The sequence below is a fragment of the Myotis nattereri genome (genome assembly GCF_964212035.1).
Source record: "Myotis nattereri genome assembly, chromosome: 11".
Lineage (NCBI taxonomy): Eukaryota > Metazoa > Chordata > Mammalia > Chiroptera > Vespertilionidae > Myotis > Myotis nattereri.
This window is the reverse complement of record NC_138086.1, coordinates 29,340,359-29,356,147: the sequence shown is the minus strand read 5'-3', so window position 1 is coordinate 29,356,147 and position 15,789 is coordinate 29,340,359. Positions and strand designations below refer to the sequence as shown.

Sequence of the window (15,789 nt, the reverse complement as noted above, 5' to 3'; positions counted from 1 at the left end):
GCGCATGTCATAGTGAGCAGTTGAACTCCTGATCTCCCAGTCGAACTCCCGAGGGGACACTTTGCATATTAGCCTTTTATATATATATATTTATTGTCTCGCTTGTGGCCATGCATACTAAAGACACCTGTGCTCTACAGGCACAGTCATCTGTTGGTCATTCCAGCTGAAGAGCCACACCTGGTCACTGTCCCCTCCCATCAGGCTTCCTATAGAAATTATTCCCATGAGACTGTGCTTGGGACAAATTCCTGTCCTCTCACTTTTATATCTCTCCCCTTCCTTCTTCTGTCCCAGGCTTGGACATCATGTCTGATTTCGTTTGCTTGGTCACTTGGTTTTTTACCTTTGAAGAGGAGGATTCTGCCCTGTGCTCTCTAAATCAAAAGTCTTTAACTTAAAATTTTCTTTTTCATTGTCATAAAATACATATAACATAGATTTAAAAAAAATTATATATATATATATTTCAGAAAGGAAGGGAGAGGGAGAGATACAAAGGGTAACTGTACATTTAGAATGACCTCAGATCTTCCTGTGGGTAAAGGGACTTTCTGGGGAGTAGAGAATTGTTGTTTTCTGATGAGTCTCTGTGGGTGATAAAGGAACCTGGGATACGGTTATGGGGCAGTGCAGGCAGCAGCCAGCATGAGCAGAGGTGGAGACAGCATGTGCCTGCATGCGCTCCTGGCTGCGCGGGAAAGGCAGGCCTCGATGGGAACGTCGGCAGTGGCCTTAGTTGAATTGGTTACAGTCCCACTGAGCCCTCCTGTCTGTCTTTGTAGAAGGCTGCAACAGGGTTCACTTCCACCTGCCGTACCGGTGGCAGGTGATGAATGCCAACACCTGGGTGGACCTCCAGCCCATGGAGAGTATTGAGAAGGCCTATTGTGACCCCCAAATCTGCACGTAAGTTGGTGGCTGGACTCTGGCTTGTGAGATTCACAATATCATCAAAGGAAAGCATCGTGTTAGGCTTATGGGAAGAAGACACAATTTTCCTTCAGAATCCCGTTTAGTTTTAGATAAAAACAGCAAACGCCTACTGAGTTAAGGAAAAAAAAAAAAAAAGAGTGGATTTGAAGTCACGCAGAGCCTGGATAATGCTAGGGATTCTGAGAATATTTGCTGATTCACGCAAAGTAAACATGACACGATTATTAGTTTAGTTAATATTTGTCATTGTGTCGTGCAAATAAACACCATGCAGAGGCCGGTTTATATTTCTACCAGCTTATGGAAGAACTATTAAAAGTACTAAATGATTACCTCAAAAGAGCCTTTGGCTTAATTTCACAGTTTTAGAATATGATTTGAGCAATTTCATACAGTTCCAGCGCAGAATTTTGTTGTAACTTTTAGCATTTTATAACTTCCTTTTTGTTTTCTGTTTTCTTTCTCCTAGACCCTGATATCTCTGATTCTGTCAGGGCTGAAATAGGTGATACCACATATGACAATATTTATAAGATGCATCCTAGTTTAATAAGGAAATTCCTTGGGGGGAAAACAGATCTCATACATTTCATCATCTGCAAGTTTAGTGAATTTTTGGTGGAGATTCTGCTGCTGCATTTGGCCACTAGAGGGCGGCATCAGCTATTTTCTTGTTTGTCGGTGAATTTCGCCCCCTCCCCAGATAAATTTGAAGTAGAGTTTCTTAGCACTATTTACTTTGGGGCCAGAAAATAATAATAATAATAATAATAATAATAATAATAATAATAATAATAATAATAATTTCTTGGAAGGGGTTGGTGTAGCAGCATTGCTGGCCTTTAACCACTAGATGTCAGTTGTGATAACCAAAATGTCTATAGACATTGCAAATGTCCCCCTGGGGACAAAATCATTCCTGGTTGACAACCACTGATCAAGGAGGTGCTTCTGGGAGCAATAATTCTCAAGCCTTTTAGTCTCAGGACCCACCTCTCTACAGTCTTCAAGTGTATAGAGGATCCCAAAGAGCTTCTGATTATATGTATTATAGCTATCCACATTTATCATAGTAAAAGTCAAAACTGAGACAAATTATTGATTCATTTAAGAGTAAATTCATTACATGTTAATATGAATAATATTTAACTACATTTATATAATTATACAGTTTTGTGCACATAATTATAGCTGTAGATATGTATAACTAAAAATAGCCGTTTTCCAAAACAAAAATTCATTAAGAAGAACGACATTGTTTTATATTTTTGGAAATCTATTTTGAAATCACACATGATGTGGCCTCTTGAAAACTCTGCTGTGCACCGGTGAGTGTACGTAAGTGAAAAAGGCACAGAATGTCTTAATTTTATGAAAATATTATTACCTGTGAAGAGGTCTTTTGATAAACAATTGAAAACCTGACCTACTGTGAGTTTCTAACTCACTTTCTAACCCTGAACCGTCTTATTTGGGAGAGTTTTTGAGGAAAGAATGCATTTTGTGATACCATTGAATATGTGGGGTAGGCAAGTGACATTACCGCTCTGTGTTTTGGCTGTTTCTTTCATGTGGTAAGACCGGCAGGTGTATCAAGAACATCTGAAGATTCCTTTCAGCTCTAAAATACCAGTTCTGTGCTTTTGTTAGGGAAGACCGGATTGTAGAAAACAGGGGTCAGGGAAGCATTTTGATTAACTTTAAACTTTTCCCCCTCGTCAGCATTCCTTTCGGAAATTTAAAAATCAATTTCCAGAAAATGACTTGTGGTTCTGATCCCATCCGACGCATCTCCACACCGTCGTCCGTCACACTGCCGGATAATTCTGTCTTCACCACAAAATGGATTTGGTATTGGAAGAGTGGAAGTCACAGATGGGTTCCGTATGGGGAGAAGGTGAGTTCTCTTCCTCCCCTGGAGGCACGTGTTTAAACTTGCCAACTCCAGGAGAGAACCATGACTAACGTGTTTGACGCCTCCATGGTCCCCCATGGAGAGTGGGTGTGGTGGAGGACGGGGTGCTTTTCACAGCATACACAACTGTATTGGCATTGTTTTCGCAGGCATGTGCTGTGATTGCAATTATAAACAAAGACATACATTATTTTTAAGAAATCGCTTGAGATGTGAGTCCGCTGCATGCCCCTCTACCCTCACTATCAAGGACTGGGCTAGGACCTTGAGATAGCTTTCTATGTATTAGTGCATAACTGTACAGATCACGGCTTCCCGCCAGAAAACAGGGAGAGTGTAGGACCAGCAGGCTGACACAGAGGGTCGCTAGGGTTCCCTGTCTGAATTCAGGGGGACTTGAGAGGGTGGGCCTGGAGCATTTGAGGCGTACCCACATAGGGACATGCCAATTGGGGTAGACATTTAGATAAGCAGAGCTTCTCTCTCGTGTCCCTTCCTCTCTTTGATTCATAGGATTAAAAAGAGAGAAAGGGAGTCCGGCTGATGTAGCTCAGTGGTTGAGCATTGACCTATGAACCAGGAGGTCATGGTTCGATTCCCAGTCAGGGCACATGCCCGGGTTGCGGTTTCAATCCCCAGTGTGGGGCGTGCAGAAGACAGCCGATCGATGATTCTCTCTGATCATTGATGTTTCTATCTCTCTCTCCCTCTCCTTTCCTCTCTGAAATCAATAAAAGTATGTTTTTAAAAAAAGAGAGAAAGAGAGAGAGGGAGCACGCTGACGCAGCCAATGAAAGCAGAGTGACGAGAAAGAGATTTAAAAAAAAAAAAAAAGCAAGAGATGAAGTTAAAGCCAAAGACAAAACGGGCACAGGGAACACCAGCGTAAGGTTCGACATAGTTAGAGGTTGATGAGCCGTGAATCTGGCCCTGAGCTGTCTGGCTGCCAAAGCAAACAAAGAGGCAAGCTGTCACGGGATCCCTGTGTCTCCCTGGGAAGAGCACACCAGTTCCTCAGGAGCAGCGCCACTCTTTTCTGTTAATGGGGCCTGAGAAAAACATCTGCCACGGGGCCGGGTAGAAGGGACCGAGGGTGCTGTGGCGAGAGGGTCTCGCAAGTCACTCCCGTAGCCCATGGCTTCCCAGCTGTCCTGGTCTCCGTACAGGTTATCAAACAACCTTTCCCGGAACCCCAGCGAGCGCACGGAGTAACAGAACTTAGTTTCCCTGGGGAATAGGATAGGGGCTCAGAGTTTGGTGTCTTGACCCCTTTGTCGCCTCTCTGCTGCGCTGGCCTCTGGAGCACCTTGGGGTGAACTCTCCCATGATGTTGAGCTTTGTACAGGTTCTAATGGTCAAGCCAAGGATGATGTCAACATGCAGCTTCTTTTTTTTAAAATATAGTTTTATTGATTTCAGAGAGGAAGGGAGAGAGAGAGAGAGAAACATCAATGAGGAGAGAGAATCATTGATCGGCTGCCTCCTGCATGCCCCTACTGGGGATCAAGCCCACAACCCGGGCATGTGCTATTAATCAGATTCGAACCTGGGACCCTTCAGTCTGCAGGTCGACGCTATCCACTGAGCCAAACCAGCTAGGGCAAAGTGCAGTTTCTTAAAAGTGATTCTGTGAGGTGCCCGTGGAAATAGAAATGATGAAGTCAAGTTAATTAGCTTTGGTTAAAATAAACTATAGGTCTCAATGGTTTTTATGCCAAATAATTGAAATTTTCAGTAAGCTAAGGGAAAAGCATTGGGGAATATTTGCATTTTAATGACATCAGGGTTCCAGAGATTAAAGGTGGAAAGAGTGGGTGATCTCAGTGAGAACTTGAAAGAGACAGTAAGCATTAAAAAGGACATAAAAACCACAAGAAAGAACCAGTCAGAAGTGACGAGTACAATATCTGCTAATAGGGTCTTACATCCAGTCTGCCGTGGGCTGTGTAGTCCATTGTATTTGGTTACTCTGGCTCGGTACAGAGGAGGAGGGGCGGGTCATTTACATTTGGACAGCAGTGCACCCACTGGAGCTTGACTTGCCTTCACCACAGCTCGCCCTGCTTTCTCATGTGGTGGGCTAATAGAGCCACCGGGGTCTCCTTCGTGCTAGAGTGCTGGATTCTGTGATCAGGGCAGACACGATGTCCGTACGGTGGGTCTGAGTTGCTTGGTACACTTGGGTCATATTTTATGGAAGGTGTAAAAAGATTATTGCAGCCCTAGTGCTTTGGCTCAGTGGATAGAAGAGCATTGGCCTGCAGACTGGAGGGTCCCAGGTTCAATTCCAGTCAAGGGCACATGCCTGGGTTGCAGGCTTAATCCCCCTGTGTGGGGCGTGTAAGAGACAGCCGATCAATGATTCTCTCTCTCATCACTGATGTTTCTATCTCTCTCTCCCTCTTCCTTCCTCTCTGAAATAAATAAAAATATACTTAAAAAAAGATTATTGCGAAGAGCTATATTTTTCCAGCATCCACCAAGTGTAGTTCCTACAGTGTAGACCAGGGGTCCTCAAACTTTTTAAACAGGGGCCAGTTCACTGTCCCTCAGACCGTTGGAGGGCCAGACTATAGTTAAAAAAAAAAAACTATGAACAAATTCCTATGCACACTGCACATATCTTATTTTGAAGTAAAAAAACAAAACGGGAACAAATACAATATTTGTGTTTGCATGTGGCCTGCGGGCCATAGTTTGAGGACCTCAGGTGTAGATTGTTCTCTCCTGATCCTGGGATGGAGGAAACTATAAAAGGGGAGCCTTTATGATCTGGTCTGGGAGGCAAAATAATCCCTCTTTAGATCCCAGGGCTAAAATAAAATTATGTAAGATACAGTGGTAGATATTACTTAAAAGCCTACCATTACTTAAAAGTCTTTACTTTTTTTTTTTTTTTTTTAATTAGGGCGGCAGTTGGCAAATTTCGAGCATTGATTCCTCATACCTGGAGTCTGTCTTCCTCTGCTCTCCGAGGGGCATTGTGCCGTTTCAGGCGGGTTCTGAGAACTTCGAGTTGAGTTTCCAAGGTAAGAGTCTGCATTTGGCAGTGGTGCCCGTTGCTGGAATGGGCATGAGTGGACATGCAGGGGGCAGTCGAGAGGATGTGGGTTCAGGGTTCTTTTTAGCAAGACCAGCAGTGTGGGGTGTGGAAGCCAGTGGCCATCAGAAGACCCATGCCCTAGTCTTGGCTCTGACATACAGTAGCTATGTAACCCCGGGAGCAGCCCCTGGCCTCTCTCGACCTCAGTTCTCTCATCTGTCAAATGGGGGCATTGGGCTAAGTGGTTTCTGGGGGTTACTTCCAGCGTCACCATTCTAAGTTTCAGATTCTGGGCATGCTGCTTCCCAGCTGAGGCATAATTTTCAGGTGCTGATGACGACAGTGGAGACCCTGGGCCTGTGGGTGCCTTCAGGGTAGTAGAACCTTGCTGATCCTCTCAGGCGTCATCCTCTAGGTCACTGTTCGGTTTCATCCATTACGTTTTCTAAAGATCTGCCTTTGGCTGTGTTTATCTCAGCCACCATGGTCAGCTTCTACTCCTCTGTCTGTGTGTTTAGTAAGAAATCAGGGCAGCACTGCCTTCCCTGTGAATGGGTGGGCCCTTAGCTGCACCCTTGGGACACTCCCTGCAGATGGTCACATTCTTGGTCTTTTAGGACCTGCCCTGCAGGTGCTCTGTAAGAGGTAAAGGAGACTTGCTCAAGTCCTCAAAATGCCCAGGTGGTACCTGAGATTTGGACTCTGTACTCATTACTAGTATAGCTTTGAAGGACCAACACTAGAGGCCCGGTGCACGAAATTCATGCACTGGGGGTGGGGGAACAGGGCGGTGGGGGGCGGCACGCACAGTCCCTCAGCCCAGCCTGTGCCCTCTTGGAGTCTGGGAGCCCTTGGGGGATGTCCTACTGAGGCCCACTCCCCGAGCGCTAAGGATGTCCAACTAAGCCATCAGTTGGACATCCTTAGCACTGCCGCAGCGGCGAGAAAAACTGCCGCCACTGCCACTGAGCTTGCCAGCCGTGAGCGCGGCTTCTGGCTGAATGGTGCTCCTGCACTGAGCGTCTGCATCCTGGTGGTCAGTGCACATCATAGCGACCAGTTGTCCGCAGTTTGGTCAATTTGCGTATCAGCCTTTTATTATATAGGATTTTTGAAAAGCAACCTGGTAATACATATCAAGGAATAGTAAAATGTGCTTGGCTTTTCATCTTCTCAGGAATATTTCTTTCTTTCTTTTTAAATATTCCTATTGATTTTTAGAGAGAGAGAGGAAGGGAGAGGGAGAGAGAGATAGACACATCAGTGATGAGAGAGAATCATTGATTGGCTGCCTCCTGCACGCCGCTCCCCCCTCCCCCAATGAGGATCGAGCCCACAACCCGGGCATGTGCCCTGACTGGGAATCGAACTGTGACCTCGTGATTCATGGGTCGATGCTCAACCACTGAGCCACACTGGCCGGGCTCTTTCTTTTTTTAATAAAAAGCACTTCACGAATGTCTGTGTCATCCTTGCACAGGGCCATGCAAATCTTTTCTGTATTGTTCCAATTTTTGTATGTGTGCTACTGAAGTGAGCACTCAGGAATTTTTCTAAGGAAATACTTCATTGGAAGAAAAATAAAAAGCTGTAGGCAAGAAGGTCTTTATTGCAGCCTTATCGAAAGAACTAAAACAGGACATGACTCAACAAATTGGGGCATTACATTTTAGTGGAGTATTGGGTACTTGTTAAAATTCTGATTATGAAAACTAGTAAAAGCAAAAATTGAAATTGTTAAATGAAAAAGGCAGGACCCCCAATTTCTGTTTCTGCACTTCTCTATTTGTATGCTGAAGAATCTAAAATGGAAAAGATTTTTATTTTTTATTTAATTTTTATTGTTTAAAGTATTACAAATAGTAGTACAAAAACGGGAAAGATTTAAAAATGTAATGTGCATGCTAGTGCAGCAATGTATGTAATGGGACCAAGACTAGAAGGCAATAGAGATAAATAAAAATCTCTTCTGTTGGATGATGAAATGAAAAATGGCTTAAACATTTTCCCCCTTGGTTGGTAGTCTATCATTTAGAGTTTGTCAAAGAAGAAAACCAGTGTTCCAGGTTCCTCCATCTGGAGCAATTTGATCAGTAATCTTGTTCACTTGCAGCAGAGAAAGCAGCTCAGAGCAGTTTACAGGGTCCGGACTCCTTTTCTCTTATTTCTTTTCTTTTCTTTTTTTTTAAAAATATATTTTATTGATTTTTTACAGAGAGGTAGGGAGAGAGGTAGAGGGATAGAAACATCGATGAGAGAGAAACATCGATCATCTGCCTCCTGCACATCTCCTACTGGGGATATGCCCGCAACCCAGGTACATGCCCTTGACCGGAATCGAACCTGGGACCTTTCAGTCCGCAGGCCGACGCTCTATCCACTGAGCCAAACAGGTTTCGGCACTTATTTCTTATTCTTATATTCTCTCATTCATGAACCGAATATTGGAGCGTCAGCTGCGTGCCAGGCACTGTTGTAGCCGTGGGCAAGCCAGGCATTTTCAGAAAGTGCTCACAGCCACAGGGAAAAGAAGCAATGTGGTGAAGCAGCGAGAGAATGGGGGAGTCTTGGGATGCGCCTGCTTTTATGGGAGGAGGAAACTTTGAAAGGGGGGGTGCAGCCCACCAGGAGAGGGAAGACCAGCACTTCAGCTATCAGCTGTAGACAAGCCTGAGGTTTCAAAGAACAGCAAGAAGGTCTGTGAGAGACGAGAGCAGGCACAGAAACGTGGATGTTTTATGAGCCGGAAATCAGGAGAAGGTTGTGACGTGATCCGATTTGCCCTGTTTGCTCTTTTGGTGTTGTGTACCTTTGTTTCATCTTACATCAACTATACTGAGTCGTAATTGCTACAATGACGTGCATGCATTTTGAGCGTGCCATTGGATGAATGTTGACAAGTGCATGCAACTTCTCTCCTCATCAAGATAGAGAACAGCGTCAACAATCGAAGAAGTTTCCTCATGCCTTTTTGCCATGAGTCTTCCCCTGCCTCCAGCAGCTCTGCTTTCTGTTACTATCAATTTGTTCGATCTATTCTGGAACTTCCTATCAAGAGAGTCTTTTAGTGTGTGCTGTGTCTACAGCTGGCTTCTTTCACTCTCAGTGATGTCCTTTAGATTTAGCTATGTTGTTGCATGTATAGTAGTTCTTCCCTTTTTGTTGCTGAGTAATATTCCGTGGTCAGGATCTATCATGGTGTGTTTATCCATTCACCTCTGGATGGGTATTTGGATGGCTACTGGGAACATTCAACTGCAAGTCTTTGTGTAGATACAGGATGTCATTTCTCTTGGGTAAATACCAAGGAATGGGATTGCTGTATCACATAGGCAGTGCATGTTTATAAGAAAAGGAAATCATTGTAGCAATATATACAAGGATTTCCTCTTCAAGGCAATCACTCTGGTTAAAGCTTGGATCTAGGTCTACAGCATGCATGAATTGAAAATGGCATTTCATACTTCATGTAGAAAAAAACCTTCAAAATATATAATTATGTCATGTAGTCCTACATAATAAAGAGGTAATATGCAAATTAACCCTCACACCCTCACAAGATGGCTGCCTACGACCAGGCCGGCAGGGGGGTTAGTGAGGGACGACCAAACGACTGAACAGCAGGCTGTGTGGGTCAACCAGGCCGGTGGAGGTGCAGTTAGAGGCAAACAGGCCAGCAAGTGGGGGGTAGTTGGGGGCAACCAGGCCGGCTCCTCCCTGACCACCTGCTGCTTGGTGCACTGCTCTATCCCGCAAGGGGTCCCGAACTGCGAGAGGGCGCAGGCTGGGCTAAGAGACCCCCCCCCTCCCCCCTGCCAGTGCACAAATTTCATGCACCAGGCCTCTAGTGATATATAATCATTAATGCCTGGTTTAGGGCAGCTCACATGGATGATGTCTTGTTATCTGCCTACCCTAGCTCTCTTCTTTACCACCAGATTTATTGCTAAGATTAGATTCATTGCTAAATGCTATTTACATCTTTGTTTTCTGGGTCTTATAAAAAGGGCAGTGAAGTTTACAAATTTTTATCATGAGCAATTTCCATCCAAAAGTCTTTCCTCTATTTATACATAGTAGGTCAGACATGAATATTTGCTGTTTTACTAGCCTCTGAAAAATAACAATAAATCATTTTCTAGGACTAACCCTTAATTCTTGTTGGTTTTCTTTTTTTCTGTCTAAAGGGATGATGCAGACAAACATCATTTCCAAGACCCAAAAGGATGTCGCCAGAAGACCAACGTTTGTGTCTGCCCGGGATGTGGCGCAGATGAAAAGAGGGCCAGAGTAAGTGTTCTGAGGCAGTGCTTGCTGGCAGGTGTTTGCGGCGGTCACACACTGATCCCATCGACCCACTCGAGTTTGGAGCCTGTTTTCTTCTCTTTTTAAGATACATTTTTATTGATTTTTGAGAGAGGGGGTGGGAGAGGGATAGAGAGGTAGAAGCAACTGGGAATCAAACTGGTGACCTCTTGGTTCCTGGATCGATGCTCAACCACTGAGCCACAGCGGTTGGGCGGAAGCCTGTTGTCTTGATGTTCCTGCTTGCATTCCGTTGCAGCTCCCTTTTGCATTGCCTGTGAGTGAGGTGTTTGGAAGCAGCACAGTGTGATGGGAGGAATACTAGCGTAGGACATCTATCTCTAACTTATAGGGGACTTGGGGCAAATCTCTTCACTCCCCTGGGGCTCAGCTTCCGTAGCTGGGAATGGCTGGATTACTGGGGTGTGCCTAGAAAATGGTCAAAAGCGCTGAGTGTGGTTTTGCTGTGGGTTCTTGTGTGTATCCTTAGTTTTGTTGAGAGAATTTATAAAGGTGGGAGGCTGTGGAAGAAATGGAAAGAAAAAAGTGTTGAGGTAGCTGAGCAAGGGGATTTGGAGAAAGATAAAGTTGGCGAAGGGGATTTTTAAAGGAAATTTTGCTGTGGGGGATTCAGTGTAACTCTCCTCTGTGTGCTCATGAAACTCAGTAAAAGCTGCATTATCCATGAACGTTTTTGGAGTTGGATTTTTTTTTCGGAGTGATGTGTGATTATGTAAAACACATTTCAAGCCTGGCCGGTGTCCTCATGGTTGAGATTCCCGGTCAGGGCACATACCTGGGTTGCTGGCTCAATCCCCAGTAGGGGGTGTGTAAGAGGCTGCCAATTGGCGATTCTCTCTCATCATTGATATTTCTCTCTCTCTCTCCCTCTCTCTTCCTCTCTGAAATCAATAAAAACATATTTAAAACAAGACAAAACAAACAAAAAGAAACATTTCAAGGCGGGTGCAAAATCCAAGTGTTCTAATTAGGTTCTTTTGGTGGAAGGAATTAAGATATTTCGTGAAAGAGGGAATTAGTTAAAGAATAAACATGGTGCCCTGACTGGTTTGGCTCCGTGGATAGAGCGTCGGCCTGCGGACTGAAGGGTCCCAGGTTCGATTCCGGTCAAGGGCATGTACCTTGGTTGCAGGCACATCCCCAGTGGGGGGCGTGCAAGAGGCAGCTGAATCGATGTTTCTCTCTCTCTCATCGATGTTTCTAACTCGCTATCCCTCTCCCTTCCTCTCTGTAAAAGAATCAATAAAATATATTTTAAAAAAAAAAAGAATTAACATGGTGTAATAAGGAAAACATTTTACAAAAGTTCAAGGATGGGAAGAACTGAGCTATGTCAGGCCCTCAGGAGTGGAAGTCGGTTCCAATTCTGCTTTAGAACCTGAGCAGCCTGGGCTCACAGGTCCTTGCCTGTACCTGTTCATGTGACCAGGTTAACGGCCCTGACTTTTTTTCTTAAGTTTTTTTTTATTGATTTTTAGAGAGCGAGGGACAGAGAAAGAAACATTGATGTGAGAGCAGAACATCAATCAGCTGCCTCATGCATTTCCCCTACCAGGGACTGAACCCGCAACCCGGACATGTGCCCTGACCGGGAATTGAACCTGTAGCCTTTTGGTGTATGGGATGTAGCCCAGCAAACTGAACCACATTGGATTTCCAGATGCTTTTCTCTGGCTAGTGCCAGACCATGTTAACCTCAGAAATTCAGTCTTCATATCCCTTTAGCTTAACTTTCTGCCACTACTGCCTAATGTTCTCTGAGTTTCTTTTTTCTTTTCTTTTTTTGCTGAAATGACAAAATTTTATTTTTCAATTACAGTTTACACTTAATGTTATTTTGTATTAGTTTCAGGTGTACAGCATAGTGGTTAGATAATCGTATACTTTACAAAGTCTTCCCCTTGGTATTTCCACTCTCCACCTGGCACCGGACACAGTTATCACAATATTGACTGTAGTTCCCTATGCCGTACTTTACATCCCTAGTGACTATTTTATAACTTCCAATCTGGACTTTTTTTTTTTTTTTAAATATATTTTATTGATTTTTTTACAGAGAGGAAGGGAGAGAGATAGAGAGCCAGAAACATCGATGAGAGAGAAACATCGATCAGCTGCCTCCTACACATCTCCCACTGGGGATGTGCCCGCAACCCAGGTACATGCCCCTGACCGGAATCGAACCTGGGACCTTTCAGTCCGCAGGCCGACGCTCTATCCACTGAGCCAAACCGGTTTCGGCTGGACTTCCGTTTTAAAAAAAATGTTTTTACTGATTTCAGAGAGGAAGGGAGAGGGAGAGAGAGCTAGAAACATCAATGATGAGAGAGAATCATTGATTGGCTGCCTCCTGCACACCCCACACGGGGGATCGAGCCCACAACCGGGCATATACCCTGACCGGGAATCAAACCGTGACCTCATAGTTCATGGGTTGATGCTCAACCATTGAGCCACACTGGCCGGGTCCAATCTGTACTTCTTTATCCCTTCACCTTTTTCATCCAGCCCCCCAACCCTCCCCTCTTCTGGCAACCATCCGTCTGCTCTCTGTGTCTACTATGAGTCTGTTTCAATTTTGTTTGTTCATTTATTTTGTTCTTTCGATTCCACATATAAGTGAAATCATATGGTATTAGTCTTTCACTGACTGACTTATTCCAGTTAGCATAATACCCTCTAGATCAGGGGTTCTCAAACTACGGCCCGCGGGCCACGTGCAAACACAAATATTGTATTTGTTCCTGTTTTGTTTTTTTACTTCAAAATAAGATATGTGCAGTGTGCATAGGAATTTGTTCATAGTTGTTTTTTTAAACTATAGTCCAGCCCTCCAGCGGTCTGAGGGACAGTGAACTGGCCCCCTGTTTAAAAAGTTTGAGGACCCCTGCTCTAGATCCATGCTGTTACAAATGGGAAGATTTTAATCTTTTTTATGGCTGAGTAATATTTCATGGTAGATATGTACCACAACTTTTTAATCCACTTGTTTATTGATAGGCACTTGGGTTCCTTTCATATCTTGACTGATATATATAACTAGAGGCCCAGTGCATGAAATTCGTTCAGGGAGGGGGGGAACCCTCAGTCCGGCCTGCACCCTCTCCAATCCAGGACCCCTTGGGAATGTCCGACTGCCGGTTTGTGCCCGTACTTTTAACACATTGCGTACCACATAGAAATCTCTAAGACATGCGCCAGGGTTTGCACGTTTTGGGGCAAACTGCACGTTATTTAAATAATCATAACTACAGATCATACTGCACTTTAGGTGTTGTTTTGCAATGTTTTACAGCATTCTCGTGAGTCTCAACCCTACTCAACTACATGCACCTAAACTCTATCACAAGGCACGTGGGGCCACGTGTTCGGACCATAGGTTCAAGCTTACAACCACAGCTGTTGGCTATGACTGTGCTGGGAGGGCCCTGCCCTCCAGCTAGGACTTGCACGTGGCAGTGAGAGGACCCTGTCCTTTCATTAGTCCGAGGCTTGAACCTGGCCAAAACACCGTACCCGCGCCCCACAGTGGACAAGACAGTGTGTTGACATCTAAGGTCCATAACAGATGGCGCGTGAAAAACGAGAACACTCGTGAGCGGTCCTTAACAGATGGCGCGCGAAACACGAGAAAACCCCTGAGCAGTACGCGATGTGTTAACAGATGACAGCTCCATTGTTGTTTCTTTCTTTTCATGCTTGAACCCATTGGAATTAGTAGGTATTCAAAGTGTGTATCCATTTTGGGGGGAAACCCTGTATATCTCTAGTCAGTGGTGAAAGGAACCAATGGTGGATTTGGAACCCCCAGACAGGGAACCTTGCTCACTCCCCGCATGTCTCCCCACTGCACTCACCGCATGTCTCCCTCGGTGGCCGGCCCGGGTGTGCGGGAGGCTTGGCTTTCTTCGTCGCCCCAGGAAGGCTTGGCTTGGGCGGCGGCCATGAAGCTGGGTGGAGCGGGCAGAGGCTTGGCTTCCTTGGTCGCCCCGGAGCTGGGTGGAGCGGGCGGGAGGCTTGGCTTCCTTTGTCACCCCAGCTCCGTGGCTCCAGCCGGTGCCGCCATCTTTGTGGCCACGGGCGCTTCCATCTTTGTTGCGGAGTGATGGTTAATTTGCACATTACCTTTTTATTAGCATAGATGCCGCAATGACTATAGGGGTGCATATATTCTTTTGAATTAGTGTCTTGGGTTTCTTTGAATATATATCCAGAAGAAGAATCACTGGGTCATAAGGCTTTTAAATTTTTGAGGACCCACTATGCTGTTTTTCACAGTAGCTGCACCAATCTGCGTTATCACCAACAGTGCACCAGGGTCCCTTCTCTCCACATCCTCACCAACACTTGTTGATTGTGGATTTATTGATGATAGCCTTTCTGACAGGTGTGAGGTGATGTCTCATTATTGTTTTAGTTTGCAATTTTCTGATGATTAGTGACATTGAACATCTTTTCATATTTCTGTTGGCCATCTGTATATTCTCTTGTGAGAAGTGTCTGTTCAGATCCTCTGCCCATTTTTATTGGATTGTTTTCCTCTGAATTTCTTTTAAAAAAAACACATATTTTATTGATTTCAGAGAGTAAGGAAGAGGGAGAGGGAGATAGAAACATCAATGATGAGAAAGAATCATTGATCAGCTGCCTCCTGCACGCCTCCTACTGGAGATCGAGCCCACAACCCAGTCATGTGCCCTGATCGGGAATTGAACGTTGACCTCCTGGTTCATAGGTCAATGCTCAACTACTGGGCCACACCAACCAGGGCTCTTCTGAATTTCTTAATCCAGACTCCCAAGAATAAGAATCAGGTTGGCTTAGCCATCTAAGGTCCCGTCAATTTTATAAATATTCAAATTAATAAAGTAAAAATATTGCAGGGTTGGGAGGTGTAAAGTTGATGCCCTTATGAAGCCTACATCTGGTGGGCTAGACAATAGAATTTACTACTTTAATTAGTGATACTTTAGCAGAGCAGTAAGACAGGGAGCGGGTGCTCCTTTCATCTGGCAACTAACGAGAGCATTGTAGCTATTCCTTGTTCCTGCAGTTCTGGCAGGATGTCTCGACAACATTTGTTTAAACTGTATTCCTTACTACGACCTATAGTTCTGACCTGTTAGTCATTTCCATACTCCCATTTCCTTTTCAACTTCCAGCTGGGTTGTTCTTTCTGTGTACCTATACTTCCAAGGGAAGAAATTAGTTTGTGGCATTTCCAAATATTTTATGAAGTCAGCTCATTGTCTGTCTCAGAGGTTTACATGTCACAGATGTCTGATACATTTCCATGTACCACTTCCCTGGGAACATCCTCCCCATCAGTCATGAACCCAGCATCTTTCATGGCCCAGCTCGAACGCCACTTTCCCATACAAACCTTACTTGGTACTGTCCCCAATCCTCTCCTTTGCCCTCCAGAAACACTTTGTAAGTCTCTTATAATTCTTACCCCATTCTATCTTGTAACACAGTTATGTGTGTAACTCTCTTCCCCAGCCCAACTCTCCCTGCCTCTTCCTTCTCCTTCACAATGATCAGCTCCTCAACTCTTTTGAAATATTTT

The 15,789-nt window shown here is 44.7% G+C and overlaps 1 protein-coding gene across 1 annotated transcript in view; it reads left to right on the top strand.

Moving 5' to 3' along the window:
* The window catches only part of ZC3HAV1 (zinc finger CCCH-type containing, antiviral 1), a gene marked incomplete at its 3' end in the record, with an annotated part of 54,784 nt that overhangs the window by 28,735 nt on the left and 10,260 nt on the right, over window positions 1-15,789 (top strand). Inside the window, exons 6-9 of the mRNA XM_081101757.1 lie at window positions 786-909; window positions 2,659-2,833; window positions 5,760-5,880; window positions 10,082-10,184. Coding sequence (XP_080957883.1) covers window positions 786-909; window positions 2,659-2,833; window positions 5,760-5,880; window positions 10,082-10,184 — 523 coding nt within the window. The remainder of the gene's footprint in view (window positions 1-785; window positions 910-2,658; window positions 2,834-5,759; window positions 5,881-10,081; window positions 10,185-15,789) is intronic.